Genomic DNA, 20,930 nt, shown 5'->3' with positions numbered 1-20,930 from the left:
CAGATACACAACTTTGATTTGCAGGGCTGGTGAGAATATCCAAGGAGATGATGCCAAGTGCCTGGCATAGCGGGAGGAACAGAGGCCACGCTCAGGGGGGCAGTCAGTGAGGGCTGTGAAATTTGCCACTCTCCTTCAATGCCCCAAGCTTTCCAGAGCTAAAGCCACATGGATGGAGGGACAGAGGGTCCTTGGATGCTGACCCTTGCTGTCAGTGGCCAGTTAAGCTGACCAGGGGTCACCCATGATCCTAGGCAAGGCTGAAAAGGCCCTGCCCTTGGGGTCCATTGGGATCTCAGGGAAGTGTCTTGAGGGTAATGATTAACCCACACGAAGCACTTGGCTTTGAACCTTCCTGCCAGCTGACTCATTTTGCAAATTCTGCTCCCCTGGGAGTGGCTATTGCAGATTCCAGCAGTGGAGGTATCTGGCAGCCAGGTGGGGGTATTCTGACATTCACACCTGCCCCTGGGAAGCTGAAGGCAGCACGTGGGAGAGGAGTGTGATGGAGGAGACTGCGCTGGACCCCCTGCTGGCCAGTAAGGATGGGGCTTGGGTTTGGGGAGCAGGGGGCAAGGGAGCTGTCACTCACAGCCTGGGCTGGATACCCACTCTGTCCCTCTTTTTTTCTGCAGAGGGTATGGTAGACCCAAGGAGCCAACTTCCACACAGTCCCTAGCCCAGTCCAGCTGGGAGAGGGCAGGAGTGGTGCCCCAGGGCAGGCAGGCCCTGGCACTGGGCTGGTTAATACAGGTGGCTTCCTAAGAGCAGTGACCACCAACTGCAGGGTTTCACAGCCTTGGCACTGTTGACATTAGGGGTTGGATAATTCTTTGTCATGGGAGGCTGTCCTGTGTATTGTGGAATAGTTAGCAGCATCAGTGATGCCCCTACCCTCTGTTGTAACAACCCCAAAATGTTTCCAGATGTGTGCCCCGTGTCCCGGAGGGCACAGCCCACCTCCCTCTGTTGTGGTTACACTGTGTGTACCTGCATTTCCCGTGTACCAGTTCTGAGCAGAGTCTTTGGCCTATGACACATCTGAGCTCCCTGGGATCCTACAAGCATGGTTCTTGTGATGACTGAAGGCTTTGGGGGCCACATCCCCTGTGTTCCTCCTCAGACCTCTCTCATTTGCCAGCTGGGCCACCTAGGACAGGCTGCCACACCTCTCTGTACCTTCATCAGTGAGAGGGGCTAATAATATGTAGCGTCTACCCAGAGGACTTTGGGTAAGGACATGGCTGGGGCTCTAAGCACAGGGTCTGGCACCGACTAAATGATGTAATGACCCCATTTTACCCAAGAGTAAAACTGAGGCCCAGAGAAATTAAGCCACTTGCCAGAGGGTGACACAGCTGGTTGGGTGAGGGGTGTGAGTGACGCTAGACCTCTCGCTCTGGTAAGGAGGCTGAGAATTCGGCAGCCCAGGTCCTAGCCACAGCCCCGCCCTCCTCCCCCTGTGTGGAGCTCCTTTCCATCTCTGGGCCTCAGCTCCCTGGTATGTGAGCAGATTCCATTTTAATCACCGCTAGTCAGGTGACCACGTGGCAGGCTGTATTGCTCTCGTCAATCTTGTCTTAGGGAGGGGCTCCTGCTCAGTGTGTGGGGCCCCCTGAGGGCCTTCCTGGCATCAGAGACCAGCTGGGGGACCCTTGGGGCTCAGTGTACCCTTCTGACCAGCCCATCATTTATCCCTATGCTTGCCGAGTGAGCGAGTGACTTCACTCCATTTATGAGTGAATGAATGGGTGGATGAGGAGGAGGCTGACCAATTCCCCATGGCGCCTGCCCCACAGAACGCTAGGAATTTAGCTGGGATGTCCCCTCCCATGCAACAAAAGAGAAGGCCTTGCTTGGTGGCTCCTGCTCTGCGCTCCCCTGAGGAAGATCGGAGCCCCGGGGGAGCCGCCTCCCCAGAGGTTACTTGTGCCAAGTAACCATCCCCCAGGAATGACCTCCATCTCTGGGGCCTCTCTGGCCTCCACTGGAAGGAAGTTTGAAGGGCAGAGAGGGACGGAGCAAGGATTTGCAAAACTGAACAAAGTAGCTGAAAAAGGACTAATTTTTATTTTTGGTTTGTTCTCAAAGTGTCAGAGAGCTGAGACAGCGGGAGGAGGAATGTGCATTGAGCAATGAAGTGTTTACAAAGGAGCCTCAAATGACTCCACGTCAGTGCCAAATTTTTGAGATCCCTGACTAAGATTGTCCAAGGACCCATTTCCTCCTCAGTGGCCCTCGGACAGCCACACCAAAATATGGAAGAAGGAGACGTGGTGGCATCACTCATGCCTCTGGTAGAGTCCCTCCCCAGGCCATCTGAGCCCTTTATACAGAGTCTGAACCTCCAAGGACGTGGGGGCTCAGATGCCAGTCTTCACCTTCCTAGGACCCTTCTTGGGCAGGATTCGGTCTAAGAGCTGTGGTGAGTGATACTCCTATGCCAACTGCACAGCCCATGGACTTTGGATCTGGCCTTGACCACATGCTGGCAGCATGAGGGCTGTAACTTGAAGGAGTCTTGGGAAGGCCCCTTGTCATGCCATTGGATGCTGCATCCTTAGGTCTTCATTCCCTTGTCACCAAGCTCTAGGTTCTCAGAGCCCTTGATTATAACTCCAGCGTCTCCAAAGGGAGGCACTTAGATGTGTATCAATCAGTCAGTCACACTCTAGTGTAAATGAGGTTAGCTGTGGTCTTGCCTGGTGCCTGCTGCCTGAATGGAAGTGGACTCCAATCCAGGATGTTGGACAGCCATGGCAAGGCGTGCGGAAGCCATAGGAAGGGTCCCTGACAAGGGCTAGAGCACATGGCTGCCAGAGATGAGCCATGCCCCTTCTCCCAAGCTGCCACCAAAGAACCCAGATTTGTCTTTCAAGGCCATGGATAGGGACAGGGTGGAGGCTGAGAAGTATGGTAAGACGATCGTAGGACCTGATCTGAGACAGGGCTCTATCCCTCAGCTCTCAGCTGCCTCATCTGGAAAATGGGTATGAGACGCCCATGAGAAAGGGATACATGTGGCAGCCGTGTCCCTGGTGACGTTCACTGTCTGATGCCAGAGACGGGAAAGGCCTTCCTCTGGTTACTGCCTCCATCTCCTCTTTAGACGGAGACCCTCAGTATCTGACTCTACTGGGAAATTGTGTCTCTTTTTTTCCCAAGAGGACAAGTTGTGAAATTTCCCTCTGGGTTCTTAAGGGAGGAAAAAGAGGCAGCTTGGGAGCTTCAAGAGACCCAGATGGCAGGAGAATGGCCGGGATGAATCAGGTCGCCCCTCACCAGTCAGAGAAGGGTCCCCGAGGGAGGGAGGGGAATTGCTGCCTTCAGAAGGGGGTGTGGTATTCTCAGGATTTCCAAGAAAATCTCCCTTAACAGGAAATGCAGACAAGTAGAAAGACAGGCAGGGAAGGAGGGAGGAAGGGAAGGAAGTCCTTTCTCCTGAGGACACCCCCAAAATGGTGATGCTATGCACGGAAAGCTTAACCAGAGCTTTACAGAACCAGCACACCCAGCTGCCCAGTTCAGGGCCGAGGGGACCCACAGCCCTGGGGTCTGCAGCTCAGCCCCAGGGAAGTAAGGACAGAGCTTGTTAGGTACCTGCAAGGGTGGTGAAGACCTTCAGAGTGTCACCAGCCCCATCGATCAGTCCTTGTGTGAACATCCTATCAGGAAACACTCAAGAGGCCATGGCCTTGGCTGGCACTCTGGACACGGGGTTATTTGCTTTAGCAATTATTTCATAAAAGTCCGAAGTGAAGTGTTATATAAGAGGAACTCTGTGATCTCAGCAGGTCACTCCTCTTCTCTGGGGCTGTTTGCTCATCTCTGTTATGATGAGGGAGGAGTTCAATGGTCATCTTGCAGGGAGAGGGAACCAAGGGAAGGCCTCTGCGGATTCAGCAGCAAGAAGCAGAAACGCTACCTTTAAAAAGGTGGAAGTCATTATCTCTCATAGGAAAGAAGTGGAGAGGTGGGCATTCCAGGATTCCAGGGCTGGCAGGGGTTTCATGCAGTCATCAGAAGTCCGGGGCTCTTCTCCCAGGCTGCTCTACCATCCTCCCCCAGGCATCTACCTCATGGCCCAAGATGGCTGCTCAAGCTCAAGCCATCAGATCTGCATTCCACCCAGCAGGAAAGAGAAAGGGCAAAGAAGTGTACTCTCCCTTCCTGGAGGTTGCCAATATACTTTCACTCATTCCTACTGGTTTAAACTTAGTCCCACGGCTGCACCTATTTGCAAGAGAGGCCAGGACATGCAGTTTGGGTTCTAGTAGTCACATGTCAACTAAAAAAGTAGGGAAATTTCTTATTAAGAAAAAGTCAAAGAAGGTCGGGCACATGGGTTCACACCTGTAATCCTAGCATTCTGGGAGGCCCAGGCAGGAGGATTGCTTGAGCTCAGGAGTTTGAGACCAGCCTGAGCAAGACTAAGACCGCATCTCTACTAAAAAGAGAACAACTAGCCAGACACTGTGGCAGGTGCCTTTAGCTACTCAGGAGGCTAAGGCAGGAGGATCCCTTGAGCCAAGAGTTGAGTTGCTGTGAGCTAAAATGACATCACCAAAAAGCAGCAGAAGAAAAGAAAATACCTTTTCCTCTTTGCCTTTTCCTTTGCTTTCTCCTCCCCTTCTTTCTTCTCCTTCTCCTTTCTCCTTTTTCGGATCCCTGGCCTTTTCCCCACTGGCTGCTTCCCTGACTCGCTTCCCAGACCATAGACTTGGGTTGCAGGAGGGGATTGCATTTGCAGAGCTGGGTGGGGGGCTGGAGATTAACACAGAGGTAGCTTTGCCGCCCCATCCAAACGGCCCTCTCAGTGTGTGCCTGTGACTCCCTCCTCTCTCAGATCTCAAAAAGGTGACCTTCGCCCCATTGAGCCATCCTTACCTACCATGCAGAGAGCCAGATATGACTGTGTCGCGAGAATGACTCCCATTAAAAAAAAAAAAAAAGCAAAGGCAAGTTCAGAGAAACTGGCCTGGCATGCCAGGGTGTCTGCCCCATAGGCCATGCTTGGAAACACCAGCAGTATCTCAGTCTGCGTGTGCAGAAGTAGCTGTGTGTGCCCACGCTGTTTTTAAGTGGACACAGTCCTTTGGCTGATTGCAAGGGCTGTTGTGCACAGGCAGGGACCCTGACTCAGTCCTGAGGCAAGCGCCTCACAGTGGAGCTGCTCATTTCCTGGGTGAGTGTGACCACGCACACACTGCCGTATGTCTTTCCCCTTTGGAAACGGTCGAGCACTATAATTAACATCGTATGTATCATCTTCCTGGAGCTGTAAAACAATTCCTGACCTATCGGATCGTCTTTGCTGCTTTCAGTCTGTGCTTCGTGTGTGAGTGAGTACACTGTCTCCTCATATACTGGGCTGGGCCTGAAGACACGGGTCACAAAACCGCCCTGCACCCGCAGCCTCCCCCAGCGCTGCCGAGAGAGCTGAGTGTGTTGTGTGAGGGACAGGCCACCTCTGGGTGACATGGGGCCCTCGGGGCCCTTGCGTGGCTATTCCTCCCCGCCCCCAGCCCTCCACACACACCCGGCCCTCTCTGGCGTCTGACCACTCTCTCTTCACTTTGCTTCATTTTTCCTGAACCCCCTGGCCATCCAGCACGATACATTTGCTTATATTCTCTTTCTCCCCCATAAAAAATTTCTATAACAGCAGAACTTTTGTAAAAAAAAAAAAGCACTGTATCCCCAACACGTAGACCTCTCTGGGTGCTCAGTTAATGCTTGCTGACTGATGTCTTTAATTTTTCTAAATATTTTCTACTGGTCCTGAAAGACTCTATTCAAGATGAAAAATACATTGAATCCCCCAGTCTGGCAAGTCCAGGGAGTTATTCTTCCCAAGCAGGATGGGAGGCCACAGCAAGCATCGTATTTCATCATGTGTATCTACACTCCATCTTATTCTAAAAGGATTGTGAGGTAGCTTACCAAAGTATTAAACATTCCTCCAAAAATAAAGTAATTCAGACGTTCATAATGAAGAAGTCAATGCAGGAAAAAAAAAGGCTCGGAAAGTAAGATATTAAAAATAATATTTGGGATCCAGGAGCAGCGGCTGGTGCCTATAATTCCAGAACTCTAGGAGGCCAAGGCAGGTGGATTGCCTGAGCTTATGGGTTTGAGACCAGCCTGAGCCAGAGTGAGACCTCATCTCTAAAAATAGCTGGGCGTTGTGGTGGGCGCCTATAGTCCCAGCTACTCAGGAGGCTGGGGTAAGAGGATCCCTTGAGCCCAGGAGTTTGAGGTTGCTGTGAGCTGTGATGCTGCAGCACTCTGCCAAGGGTGACTAAGTGAGATTCTGTCTCAAAAATAATAATACCATTTAGAAGTTATAGATAGTTACTGTGGGCAAGGCAGACGGTTCCACCTGCTTTTGGTCCCTTTCTATCCATGACAAAAATTAGGGTAGGCACTAGAAGGGATGTGCATTTTACAGATAAGGAGACTGAGACACAGAAAGGAAACAGGCGTTTGCCTAAGACAGCTGAGCTGGTTGAAGGCAGGTGGGTGTGAATCACTAGTCTCTTACCCAGCAGAACCACATGTCCTTGTCCCTGACACCAGGACCCAGGCACCTGGGCCCACCTGTGGGTGGCATGGTGCCCTAAGCATTTGCTCAGAGCACCTCTTCAAGGCGTCTCTGAGCCTCTTAGTTCTAGGAGGGAGACCCAAGCCATTACAATTTACAGTGTCCGTGCAAACAGGCCATGCCCATCACTCAGAAGGAAGATGTCTGTGACCAACAGCCTCTGGGCAGAACTACAAGCTCTGCTCGCCATAGGTCAGCGTTCCTGACTCCAAGCAACAAAAACAGAGTCTGGTTCCTATCTAAAAAGAATGGGATGGAAGGCTCTGTGAGAGGCAGAACGAGGGCAGCCTGGGAGGGCAGTGAGTAGGAAGCACAAGTGTCCACCCCACACTGCTGTAAGACAGTCCTGGCAATGCACATGGCTGCCGCAGTGGCTGGAGCACCCAGAGAATCAGGGCCCACCCTCACAGGTCCAGAAGCTGAGCCACTCACAAGAGCATCTGATTGGCCAAGGTTGGGTCACATGGCTATGGCCCAGTTGCCAGAGAGATGGAGCTGCTGGCTTCCCATCCTTCCATAGAGTGGGCTCTGTCCCCACCAATAAGACACCAGTGGGGGATCCCTCAATGGAAAGGGGAGTGAGGTGCTGGGTCCCTTCCCCAGCAAGATCAATGCTCACCACACCCTCCCTAGGAGTGCAGGGGATACCCTCCCGGGGCCACTAAGAACCACAGGGGCTGTCTTCAGAGCAGGGGATGATTCCCTGGTCATGGAAGGTAGCCACCCTGCTCGCCAGAGATGGCTGGAATCTTTTAGGCTGTAGTTAAAACAGGCGGGCCAGATGTAGCCCACCAGGCATCACTCAACTTGTCAAACCAACTCTGGTGCAGGTGACAACACAAGACTCATGCTCAGTGTGTGCAGTCACAGCTGGGGGGTGCCAGTTCCCACTGCCATGTTCAAAGACCATGGAAACGGTCTACATGCTGCAAATAGTGTTGTTCCAAACCACAAAACGTCCTGCCCAGGCCTCACGCTCCCTGCCCACGGTGCTGGCCTGCAAACTCAGGAGTGCTGCTAACCGAGAGAGAGGCCAGCTATGCTCTAGCCGGCAGTGACCTAACAGATCGACCAGCAAGCAGGTTGGGGTCAGAGAGACTACGCCCAGCGCCCTGCCTGTGAAGCTGACAAGGAGTGGCCGGGCAGCCTGCTGCTGGGCATGTGGACTGCAGACCTGTTCTGAGGGCTAGACTTTGGTTGAGTTTCTGAGACTGAGATTTGTAAATTAAGTGTGTCATCAGGTGGCCTGGGGACACGGATTTACCCTCTCCGTTTTTTAAGGACAAAGGAAGCCAGATCCTCACCAGGGCTGTCCCCTGAGACGACGGCAGCGCCATGGTTCTGTGCACCCGAGACCCACAGCCCAGAGCATCGTGGGCGGAAAGTCTCAATGGTCTGAGCCCTTTGGAGGCTTCTGAGGTCTGGGTTTGCTTTTCCTTCTCAGATTCCCTCCAAGCGTCTGGGAAAGTGTTATCTCCCCTCTCCAAGGAGGGTTTATGAGCAGTTCTCTCTGAGAGCAGTTACCATTTGCATGCTGTGGCTGATAAGGGCCAAGGAAAGCTTCCCACAGGATCACTCAAGGAGGCCCTCTGGAGAAGAGTCCTGGCCATTGGGGCCGGGTGTCCCCATGGGCAGCTTGACCTGAAAACTGACATCTTTCAAGCCCACGTTAAAGAAGGAGAGGCACTTGGGAAAACTCTGCTCCCTTGTGCAAAGGAGCCTGAGTGACTTTGGGCTTTGCCCCCTGTTCTTGGAAGTGATGGCATTCCCAGCCACCCTATGGGTCATTTTACCAGGCTGCCACCTCTGCTCAGATGAAAATGATGAATGTTTTTGTTGGCAAAGCACCTCAGAAGTCTCTAGCCTGAGCAGCAGACTCACCAGGTGATTGCAGGCCTCCTTGATTGCCCTATTTTTAAACTACACTGGGTGTGGAGTTCTGCTTCTCTTAAGAGGCATCGTCCCATCGACTCCTGAATGAAAGCCCAATAGCTCTATTCCGGACTGATTGAATATTCCTGTGACCTTTCGAGGAGACAAGCCACCAAGTGCGTTCAATTATAGAAGGGAGTTTATGAATCTACCATCTTCAAATAACTTAGAAACATATTTACAGTTCATAATCTCACCTCTGCTTTATGCCAGGAGCCTTGGCATCAGGGTTATTTACTCTGTAAAAACCAGGCTGTGTTTTCTTTGATCGACTATTGAGCATAAATATTTGTGCCATTAATTAGAGTCCATTTAGTTCCAAAACCTTGAGCCCCTCAGGCAGCCTCCAAGGGTAAACAGGCCACTAGATGTTAGTCAGACCTGGAAGCTGCCTTGCTGAGTCCACCCAGAGGCCTTTCACCTGCCTCAGTGCTGCAAACAAACCCAGAGACGGAAGGTCGAGGAGAGGTCAAGGAACCCAGAGCCCAGATTTTAAATGTGGCAAATCACAGGGGCAAAATCTGGGATGTTTTCCTGTTATTTCTGTACCTTTCTCATTATTCCTGGTAATAATGTGTTGCAACTGGTACATTGAGTCCATCCACGCTAATTCCCAATTCCAGAGAGATAAATGGAAGATCGATATGGTACTGTAGAAAGAGTTCTAGAAATTTCTAGAATCGGTTTGGCCTAAGCTTGAATCCAGATCCTGCTGTGTGGCCATGGGCAAGCCATTCTCCCTCTCAGGGTCAGTTTCTTCAGCCATAAATGGGAAGAATAATCCACATCTGTGTGCTTGCGGTAGGGCAAATAACCAAGTGAGTGTGTCCTGGCTGTCTTGTGTGGTGGCCGACATCTCTGAGACCAGGGCCACCTCTCCTTCCTCAAATAGCCAGGCAACAAATGAGGGACCCGATCTGAGGTGCCCCAGAGACCTACCAATCAGGGAGTTGCAGCACGAGGCCAGAACAGACTTCCCTTTGACTTCTCTTGGGTCTTTTGGGGGCCGGGCAGATCCCATGCGTGGCGCTCTACACCTCTGCACCTCCCCAGACATATAGTGCAGGATCGGGCTCAGGGCCCCCCAGTGTTTCCAGGTAGAAACGGACAACATTACTGGGGTCTCGTTTGTTGGTTTGGTTTGGTTTCTTTAGACAGAGTCTCACTCTGTTGCCCAGGCTCGAGTGCGGTCATGTCAGCGTAGCTCACAGCAACCTCAGACTGCTGGGCTCAGGGAGTAGCTGGGACTACAGGCGCCCACCAGGAAGCCCAGCTAGTTTTTCCATTTTCAGTAGAGACAGGGTCTGGCTCTTGCTCAGGCTGGTCTCCAACTCCTGAGCTCACGAGATCCACCCAGCTGGGCCTCCCGGAGTGGTGGAGTTGCAGATGGGAGCCCCCACGCCCGGCCAACAGTAAGGTGTTTCTATTGGGCTTTACTTAACGACCATCTGTTCACAGTGAATGACTCTTATTTTCCACTTCCAGTAATGATACTGGGTGTTTTAAAAATGAATTGACAAGCCCTAAAAAGGGAAGACAATTCTGGTACGTGCTAAAATATGGATGAACTGGGCGGCGCCTATGGCTCAGTGAGTAGAACACCGGCCCCATATACCGAGGGTGGCAGGTTCAAACCCGGTGCCAGCCAAGCTACAACCAAAAAATAGCTGGGTGTTGTGGCAGGCAACTGTAGTCCCAGCTACTTGGGAGGCTAAGGCAAGAGAATCGCCTGAGCCCAGGAGTTAGAGATTGCTGTGAGCTGTGATGCCACGACACTCTACCGAGGGTGATAAAGTGAGACTCTGTCTCTAAAAAAAAATAATAAAATACGGCTGAACCTTGAGGACATCATGCTGAGTAAAACAAGCCACGCACAAAACAGACTGATACTTCACGGTCCACTCGGGTCCCTGGAGGCGTCAAATGCATGGGGACAGAGATAGACTGGTGGGTGCCAGGGCTGGGGGTGCAGGGGGCCCTGTGTTAATGGGTGCTGTTTTCAGTTTGACGAGATGAAGAGGCCGGCGGTGGATGTGGTGGATGGTGGCTGTGACGACTGCACAGCCCCGTGTTTGTGTCCAGGCCCCTGAACTGGACATTTATGGTGGTTAAAATGATAAAATCTATGCTATGTATGTTTTGCCACAAATAAAAAATAAAAAGTTTGAAATCAGGAGCTGGATTAAAGAAATATATGAAATAAATCATGATGCAGGAAGATGGAGAATCCAGTTCAAATTAGGGATGTAGAGCTGGCCCTGCCGGTGCTGGGGAAATGCCAGCTTCTACTTCACAGCACAGCAGTGGGAGCAGACTCGGGGCCAGGATGCCCAGATTTCAGTCCCAGCTCGCCCAGTTACTGCTGTGTGACCTCAGACGAGGAACCTCACCTCTCTGAGCCTCAGACTTCTCTGTAAGGTAGGAATGATAGTAGAACCTACCACAGAGAACTGCCCCACAGATCTGATGAGCTGATATTTATAAAGTGTTTGGAACAGGGCCTGGCACACAATAAGTGCTCTCTAAGTGTTTGTTAAATAAACAGACTTTCCTAAGAGAACCAGAGGCAGACAGCTTGTCTGTCTGAGGGCCCCTCTGCAAGCCAAGCTGACCGGGGAGACTGCTCTGGCTATATGTCCCCTGTGTCACTCGGGCAGCTGCATTCTGCTGTGTGGAGCCCCCATATCAGCAGTGAGCAGCTGCCGAGAGGCCGGGTGGGGCCGGTTCCCCAGCTGAAGCCACCCCGGGGCCTCCCGCTGCCAGTTAGCCGGACACAGACACTGCGCCCTCTGCCAGCCCCACCCTGCCCTGCACCCACCTCTAATCCTTTCCAAAGACCCATCGGACACAGGCCGAATGGCTGCCAATAAACAGGTTGTGGTACAGCCACACCATGGAGTACTATACAGTCAGGAAGAGAAATGGCATTCAGATGCGTGCTGCAGGGTGGGGGAGCCTCAAAGCGCCAAAGGAAGCCAGGCGGGAAAGACCACACGAGGTGTGACTCCATGTATGAGAAATACCACACCAGACGAACCCCTAGTCCCTGGGGATCATCAGAGGCTGGAGGAGGGCAAGAGAGGGGCCAGAGGAGGGCAGGAGGGCAGAGATGTCCACCTACTTTTACTCTGGAGTGATAGAATATTCTAGAACTAGACAGAAATGTGTTGCTCAACATCGTGAAGGGACTAAATGCCTCTAAATTGTGCGTTTTTAAATGGTTAATTTATGTTATGGAAATCTTACCTCAATAATCTTTTTTTTTTAATTAAAAAGAAGGTGCCCCTACTAGCCCTGCCCCCTGCAGCCACCAGGGGCCCCCACTAACTAGCCAGCCCACTCCCCATGCTGGCCTGCTCCCATCCCTGCCCAGGGTTCACGCTTCCCCACCTCTGTGTCTCCACCCAGCCTCTGCTAGAACCCCCTAAAGCCACCCTCCCTCTGGAAAATCTACCCACTCACCACTGGCCCCAGGGCAGGGGACACTACCACTCTAATCTGCACCTCAGCCTTCCACATGTCACCCTGTCTGTCTGAGCTGAGGACGATCCAGGCGATGGTGCCCTGTAATCCCTATGATGCACCAGGTTCTGGGCTGGGAGTTGGATTCTTGTCCCAGTTTCACAACAGCTATTGCCAAGGCCCATTTTACAGGAGCACAAACCAAGGTGCTGAGAAGTAACTTGCCCAAGACACAATTGGGCCCCTCACTGTGGAGCCCTGGGCTCCACTCAACTTCCCCTTCACCTTGGTTACCTCCACGCGGCTCTGTCTTGCTGGCCTCCCATTCCCCCACCAACCTGAGTAAGGGCCCTCCCCATCACAGGTCCTCAAAGCCAATGGAGGAAATAGCCTCCCCAGCCTGTAAGAAATCAGTATGTAAGTGACCTGTGACCTTGTATGTGTTCTGATGACAAGTGGCAGTACAGGTGGGTATATGTGACAATGTGCATGTCACCTGAGTAGGTGATGCATTGAGAGGAATGTGGCCACAGGTGGTGTGACTGTCATCTACCAGCTCTGGTCTCTGACATCTCTTTAGGCTGAGCAGCATTTGGGAGCAGGGAAGACCTTGGTGCTGCTGCTGCCGCTGCTGCTGGTGGTGGCTTTGGTGAGTCGGCTGTGAGCTCAGGGACTTGAGCTGGTCCCAGTGGGGCCAGGGCCCCACCCAACAAGGCCTATTTTAGACCTGGGCCGAGCCCTCAGGATGAGCACTGGCCCCAGCCTCACCAAGAGCAGCCTTCTCTGCCTCACAGCCTTGCTGAAAAGGGAAACCATTTTCTGTAATTACAAGCATTGTGCACCGTGATTACTGTACTCTATAATGATGGCTGTGTGTTGTAATGACAGGCATGCCACCTCCCTGAGGCAGGCCACTTGCCCGCTCTGTGTGACATAAATATCTCCCTGGTCTTCAGTTTCAGAGGGGCTGCAGCCTGGTGCTCCCTGGAAATGAGCTGGGGGGCTCTGGATATTTCTCTTCCAGGCCACCCCATCCCTGTCTGGGCCACATGGGCAGCCCAGCCTGGCATCACTCTCTTGTGACAATACTTACCAAAATAGCAGCCGAGACCGATCTTTTAAAAAACGAGCTGGCTCAGGTATTTACTAAAGTATCTTTTTAAACGTCTGGGTCTGTGGACTGGCATTTCTGCGTATGCTGGGCACAGCTGAAGGATTTTATCTGCACCCAACTTAATTGGAGCCAAGAAAATGAAAAAAAGAAAAAGTGGCTTCAATCGGAATGAATCAACATCTATTAATGGCTGTTTAACATATTTCTGCTAATAATAATGCATTAAATAATGTGCATTTTAAAGCTGGCTAAATATACGATAGTCCCCAAAAGGTAAACAATGGCAGTTAAAAATAGTCTCAGTAGGTATTTACTCCTTCCCCCCACCCAGCCTTTTGGCTTATAGTTCATCATTCCAGGGGTAAGAATTCTAAAATTTTCTCTGCGTATTTACATAACTGAGCAATTGCTATGTATCATATTGGCTATCAGAAGCCTTCCAAGAAAAATGAGCTTTTATCTGGGCTCATGCACAGCGCTGGTGAGAGGGAGAAGCTCTGTGAAATGACGGTGCCCTCCTGGAGAAGCTCTGTGAAATGACGGTGCCCTCCTGGGCAGGCATCTGGAGTATGCAGCACGTGTGGCTTGGGGCTCTCCACAGGTGCCTCCTGTCCATGAATAAGAAGTCCCACCAGGTCTCAGTCCAGACTGAATGAGACGTACTACTTGAGGCTCCTGCGTTGACTCTCCCTCCCCTTCTTACACGGTGTACAGACCTTGCAGGGTGCAGGGAAGGGGAACCCAGCGGGAAACATTTCTTTGTGGTTGTGCTGCCACCATTTTCCACCCAGGGCAGGACCGTTGGGTACCAGTCCCAGCAGGCCTGGCAGGGACCAGGGAGGCCTGCTCACACTCCACCCTGCATCCCTTCCACATCCGTGTGCATGTGGTCTGTCCCCCGTGGGATGGCTGGGTCTGTCTTCCCCAGGGTCCAGCTGAAGCTGGACACCTTGTGGTGCTACCTTAGCTGGTGATCCGTGGGTCCTGGGCTAATCCTTGATGTGTAGAAATTGTCAAATGACCTTTCAAAAGTTCAGGCCGCTGGGCCCATCCACCAGGGCCCCTCCTGTGGGCAGGGAGCAGCTCAATGTTTTGTTTACGGGGATCTGCCTCAGAATTTATTGTATTTATCTGGAGATGTCACAGGAGGGAGGTTTGTAGATACACAAAGAGGCGCCATCATCACCGTTCTCCCCACCCTCCTGGGGTGCCCACATCCCGGCTGTCTGGGAGGATGCTGAATTGGCCAGACCTTGGTTTCTAAACATGGCGGGGCTGCAGAGTGGTCCCTGTTGGCTCCCTGCCCTGCACCGGCTGCGCGGAGGGCCCTGAGCTGGAAAGGAGGGAGGGCCAGGGGTGTGAGTGAGAGCTCCTGCCGGGATCCCTGGGTGTCCCCTGGCCAAATTCTCTTAGCTTGGTTAACCGAATCATCAAATATCGGGATTTTATTTCTACTTTGGGGCAGTTCGCTCTTTAGCCAGATTCCTAAATTTTGCATAGGCTGGGGATGGGGGTGGGGCAAAGATCCCTCCATTCAAGGTCAGGCCCTGCACTGCCCTGTGACTTCCAGCTCCTTTCTACCCCTGGCTACAGAATTGACAGTAATTGATTAGGGTCCTGCCGCCTGAGGGAGGGACCAGGACACTCTACAGATGTGGGGACCGCTTGTCCCCAAAGCCGCGCCTGGCTGCGTCCACGTTCCCCCTTAGTCAACGCCCTTGCCTGGGGCCCTGGCTAGGGGCGCCTCGCGGGCCGCTCAGGGCCTCACTGCCCCCGCGGACTGATAAGACGGTCCGGAGCCGGTGGAGACGCGCCTCGCGCAGCGGGAGGCCGGGGGCGGGCCGGGACCGCGGGCCCAGCTCGGGGCTGCTCGTAGTCCCCAGCGTCCCGCTCGCTCACTCGCTAGCTCCGTGACCCTTTGGCCACGGGGGAGGCGCGCGGGGCGGGGCAAGGGCGGTGTCCGCAGGTAACCCTCAGGGGGGCGGGGAGGCCGCCGGGACCCCCGGACCAAAAAGCCGAGGGGGAGGAGTGCGCGGCGGTGCGCGAGGGCAGCCAAGTTTGGCTCTGGCGCGCGGCTTCGCGTTCTGCCTCTGGGGAGGAGGGGAACTGTCCCCTGCCGAGCTAGGCTCGGACCCTGGCCCTGAGAGCCGCTGCAGACCTCGAGAGGTGACTTCGTCGTGCTGGCTCCTGGACCCCGTGCGTCCAGGATGCACCAGACCCAGGGAGGGAACGGCAACATGCAGGAGGGCGACATTGGCCTGGAGGGGCTGTCCCCCAAGAAAGACCCCGCAGCCCGTGAGTATCCAGGGATGGCAAGGGGGTGTGGGACAGTAAGCGTCGCTGCAGCTGCATCTGGGACGCTGGGGGACGACGGCGCACCGAGGACTAAGGGGCGCTTGGGGAGCAGGAAACAGGGACCCCCGTCTCTGGTGGCGGGGACTGTCTGCGCGGCTCCCAGGGGAAGACGAGAGGGGAGGGCCTTTGTCGGTGACAGGTCGATGGGGGCACCGACAGACAAGCAGATAACAGAGTGCCAGGCTGGGCAGGGGCTGGGGGGTGCCGCGAGGGCCCCTGAGTGGCGCCCAGGGCGGCATCTGCTGAGCCAGCCAGGCTGCTCCGATCCCGGGGGAGCGTGACCCAGCGGATGCGAGGGTTTCGGATGTTTTTACAGGCGCTATTAATACACATAATATTTCCGTGCTATTCTGGAGATTTATTTGCGATATAAAGTAACTACTATGACTTGAAATCATAATGGAAATACTGCCGAGGAACTTACACAGCCCGGAGACAAATGAGGCTTGGACGAGAGACCGGGAGGAGAGTCCCTGAGTTCCTCGGCCGCTGCCCGCGCATAAATCACCGTCTGGGATATTTTTATACTAATAATTCTAAAATAAATGACCTAGGCAATGTTTCCTGGATGATTTTTCCTCTCCCAGCGCACAGGTTATTAAATGAGCCTCAGAGTGGGGTAGTGACGGGGGCAACAGCACACGGTTGGTTTTCTTTAATTACACAGCTCACTCGCCCGGGTGAAGCGCCCTGGTTGGGATTCCGTGCCCTGCAATCAGGCCGCCACCGCCAACCCGGAGCTGCTAACTATAGCATGGGAAGCCTCCTTCTTGTTCTCTCTCCCTCCCTTCCTCCCCTTTTTTTCTCTTTGGGTTCCCATGGAGGAACTTAGTCTGACATGTGCCTTTTAAACAGCCAGATTTGGCTTTTTTCTGGAAGTGACATTGTGCAGCTCACCAAAGTCAAGGTTCAAGCAATGAGAGAGGAGCCTCTGCCAACCAGAGAGGGGAGAGGGCAGTTGTCCTGCCTGGCCCGGTGGCCAGGACGGCTTCCTTAACCAAACAGGTAGAAACAGCCCATTCTATAACCAGCCGGGCACAAGAGCTCAAACTCGCCGTTCACAAACATTCGGCCAAGTTCTGGGCAATGACTGCCATGCTTTACACACGTATCCTCGTTGTAACCCTCTGAGGATGGAACACAACCAGCCCCACTGTCCAGAGACTGAGGCCACACTGTGGGTGACTGGTGGGACCAAGTCTGGAACCAGGATGTCTCAGCCCAGCTCCTGAGGCTGCAGCCCTTCTCTTACCCTGCCACCCCCAGGGGGAGTCACCCAGCTGAAACTCAAGGAAACTGTTTCCTGTGCACAAGAGTGTCCTATGGAGGCCTGTACTCTGTGCCTGTGCAGTCTTCAAGCTGAGGCACAGGCTGTGTCTCAGATGTGAGCATCTGGAGCCTTCTTTACTGGGGGATCTGAGCCGTCATCACGGCTCAGACAAGTGACCACCCAGCCCTCACTGCTGGAGTGCAGGCCCTTCTGGGCCCTTCACCTGCTCCTCGGCTGTGTGGTGGGTAGCGTCTTGCTCTGGATATCAGAGGGGTCAGAAGTGAGATGCTACAACTGGCCCCAGGCTCAATTCCTGTGTTGGCCACCAGGTACATCAAGGCATGCCAAAGATGGCTTGCCGAACTTCTGGGGCAGTGTTTTTCAACCTTTTTTGTCTCTTGGCACACTTGCACTATAGTTAAACTTCCGTGGCACCCTTAAATTATGTTGATCAGAATATACTTACTGTATTTTTAATGTCTTTTGAAAATAATTTAATTAATGATCTTTAAAATTTTTCGTGGCACACTGGCCAGAAATCTCTGCCCTAGAGCACCATGCCACTCTTTAGCTCTTTTAATGTCATCAAGATCCAGAGGTTGCCATTGGCATTTGCCAGTAAATAGGAAACAAAAAGCCATAGAGTTGGAGGACAGAAAGAGTTCTGAGGGCTCCCTTTGTCCTGATGCTGGCTCCACGGCCCTGAGAGGGGAAGACTTGCAGGGGAGTGCGGCTGCGGGGAGCCGGGTTCCCGAGCTAACCTTGAGATTTGAGTCCCAGCTTTGCTGCCGGCAGCCCTGTGGCCTTAGCCAACTTACCTAACTGCTCTGTGCCTTATCTGTAAAGCCCAGAGGATTGCTGTGAGGATGACATGAGTCAGTAGCCCTTCCGAGGAGCTGGCTCTGTTCTGTGCATGAATGACCACTGTCACCCTTGTCATCGTCATCCTCACTACGCACTTCAGTCAGTACGACCCAGATGTGAAGCCAACCCCAGTGTCCTGCAGCTTGTTTGCTCTAAGACCTGTTTCTTCTCACCCTCTGCAAACCCTGAGCCCGTAGTCCCCGGGAGCAGTTGGTTGTTACCGATGCCTTCCTGACAGTTCCATAGTTACTTTTTAATAAGCTGTTTACCTATGAGCTTCTGGTCTGCACTTCCCACAAGGCCAGGTGGGGTGAAGGTGAGGCCCACAGCATCCTCCTCTGGGGCATGTCTTCCCAACTCTCTTCTGCTCATCCCTCAAAAACCCAGGGACAGGATCCCTCCAGCTGCCCCACAGAGAACAGACCGAAGGAACAGGGCAGAGGCCTTGCAGATGCAGCTGTGAGATGCTGTGGCCTGGGTGAGAGAAACAGGGAAGGCCAGATCAGAGAGGCCACAGAAACTGCAGGCGCATCAGATGTGGGGGCTGAGAATAGGGGAAGCATCAAGGATGGCTCCAAGGATTTGGACTGAGTAGCTATAGGTGAGGAGGGTTGCTTGTTGGGGGGGGGGGATGTTATAAATTATGGTAAAGTATATGCCTTAACATTTTAATCATTTTAAGGGTGCATTTCAGTGGCATTAACTATATTCACATTGCTGTGCAACCATCACCACTATTTCCAAAATTTTGTCATCACCCCAGATAGAAACTCTGCATCCATTAAATGGCCCCTCCACTTCCCTGGCTCCCCCTTGGTGTTCCCTGGTGCTCCCCCGGCTCGTCTGCCTCCTGCTGTCTCGGGGCGACTGTCCCACCTAGATACCTCATGTGCTATCGTACCCTAGTCATCCCCTTGCATCTGGCTCCTTTCACTGAACATGTTTTCGAGGCCCGTCCTCATGGTCTCCTGCACCACTGCTTCAGGTTACGGCTGAGTCACATTCCGTCGTATGACTAGACCACATTTTGTTTACTCATCTGTCCATCATTGGACACATTGGTTATTTCTATCTTTTAACTCTTGAACAACGCTGCAGTGAAAATTTACATCTAAGAATCTGAGTTTCTATTTTCACATCTTGTGGGTATGAACCTAGAAGTGAAGTGGCTGGCTGGATCATATCGTGCTCTGTCTTCCCTTTTCGAGAAGCTGCCGCCCTATTCCCCCACTGGCGGCACCATGTTGCACTCCCACTAGCAGCGTGCCAGGGCTCTGGTCTCTCCACTGCCATCAGCACTTGTTATTCTTCATCTTTTTTAAATTATGGCCATCCTGGCAAGTATAAAGTGGTATTTCACTGTGGACTTGATTTGTATTTGCCTCATGACTATGTAATTATGTTGAGCATTTTTTCGTATACATATCTGTATACCTTCTTTGGAGAAGTATCCAATTCCTCATCCATTCTTAAATTGCATTGTTAATCTTTTCTTGCTGAGTTATAGAAGTTCTTTATATAGCATGGATATTAAAACCTCACCAGTTATATGATTTCATGATTTACAAATATTTTATCTCATACTATAGGTTGTATTTCACTTTTCTTTTCTTTCTTTCTTTTTTTTTTTTTCTGAGACAGAGTCTCACTCTGTCACCCTGGACAGAGTGCCACAGCACACAGCAACCTCAAAATCTTGGGCTTGAGCAATCCTCTTGTCTCAGCTCCCAAGTAGCTGGGACTACAGGCACCTGCCACAATACACAGCTAGTTTTTGGGTTATTTTTTTCTATTTTTAGTGGAGACAGCGGTCTCACTCTTGCTAAGGCTGGTCTTGAACCTGTGAGCTCAGGCAATCTACCTGCTGCAGCCTCCCAGAGTGCTGGGATTACAGGCATGAGTCACCTTGCCCAGCTATTTTCACTTTCTTGATAATGTCCTTTGCTGCATAAATTTTTTTTCTGCTTTTTTTCTCAAAATAATAATAATTATTATTTTATTTTTGAGACAGAGTCTCACTATGTTACCCTTGGTAGAGTGCCATGGTATCATAGCTCACAGCAACCTCCAACTCTTGGGCTTAAGCAATTCTCTTGTCTCAGCCTCCCAAGTAGCTGTGACTACAGGTGCCCACCACAATGCCCAGCTATTTTTTTGTTGCAATTGTCATTGTTGTTTTAGCAGGCCTGGGTCAGTTCAAACCCACCAGAACACCACCGTGCAGCCCCAGTGCATATGGCCAGTGCCCTCAGCACTGAGCTACGAGTGCCAAGCCTATGGTTTTAATTCTTATATTTAGGTCACTGATCCACTGTGAGTTAATTCTAGTGTATGGAGTATGGTAGGGTCCATCTTTAGTCTTTTTCATGTGAATATCTGGTTGCCTCAGCAGTAGTTGTAGAACTACACTGGGGGTTGTGTTTGAGCATGTAAATAATAGCAACCATAAAAGTTGGTGCTTGGACTGATCCTGCATACCAGCTCTCATTCAGAGCATCGTATACAAGCTGTGCTGTGGATGCTCACAAGGAGACTGATACTTAATGCTGACTTGACGGCCAGATGCAGATTCCCCTATTGACAGCAGGGGTGGGAATGACCCATCTGGGGGGAAGCCTGCCCCTGGCCTCTGTGGCTAAATGAAAAGTCTGGATGGAGGCCTTGCCCCAGAGATCCCCATGCTACCTACAATTATAGGAAAGTCTCAGCTATAGACAGCACCTGATGCTCTGTGGAAATAGTCACTCAGTGAGTTTCTCTTCTTTACTGGAATGTAAATAATAGAGGAAACTATCTTGTATCTCTGCAGTCAAATGCATTATTCAATTCTGATTCAGCAGATAAGGATGCATCTCCTTTAAGATAGTTACAGTGCCAGGTGCTGGGGATACAATGTAGTCACTGTACCAGAAGGTAGGACACAAATGAAGAGTCAGCCTCTGTGATACAGTGTAGCACAGTGCAGGAATGAGCAGAGTCAGACACTGTGATACAGTGTAGCATGGTGCCCCGAATGAGCAGAGTCAGACACTGTGATACAGTATGGCAGGGTGCCGGGAATGAGCAGAGTCAGACACTGTGATACAGTGTAGCTCGGTGCCAGAATGATCAGAGTCAGCCGCTGTGATACAGTGTAGCACGGTGCCGGGAATGAGCAGAGTCAGCCGCTGTGATACAGTGTAGCACGGTGCCAGAATGATCAGAGTCAGCCGCTGTGATACAGTGTAGCACAGTGCCAGGAATGAGCAGAGTCAGACACTGTGATACAGTGTAGCACACTGCCGGGAATGAGCAGAGCCAGACACTGTGATACAGTGTAGCACGGTGCC

General features: G+C 52.1%; 1 protein-coding gene across 3 annotated transcripts in view; it reads left to right on the top strand.

Annotated features, from left to right (window-relative positions):
* The first annotated feature begins 405 nt into the window (after positions 1-405).
* ANO1 (anoctamin 1) overlaps positions 406-20,930 on the top strand; it is a 181,743-nt gene continuing 161,218 nt past the window's right edge. For all 3 annotated transcript variants that reach the window (XM_023518328.1, XM_023518329.1, XM_012810511.2), the window contains exon 1: positions 406-539. In XM_023518328.1, the coding sequence (XP_023374096.1) occupies positions 506-539 (34 nt within the window). In that variant the 5' untranslated portion in view covers positions 406-505. The remainder of the gene's footprint in view (positions 540-20,930) is intronic.

The sequence above is a fragment of the Otolemur garnettii genome, unplaced genomic scaffold (genome assembly GCF_000181295.1).
Source record: "Otolemur garnettii isolate 467f Iridium unplaced genomic scaffold, OtoGar3 scaffold00134, whole genome shotgun sequence".
Lineage (NCBI taxonomy): Eukaryota > Metazoa > Chordata > Mammalia > Primates > Galagidae > Otolemur > Otolemur garnettii.
The sequence above is the reverse complement of the archived record's forward strand: the minus strand, read 5'-3'. Positions and strand labels throughout refer to the sequence as shown.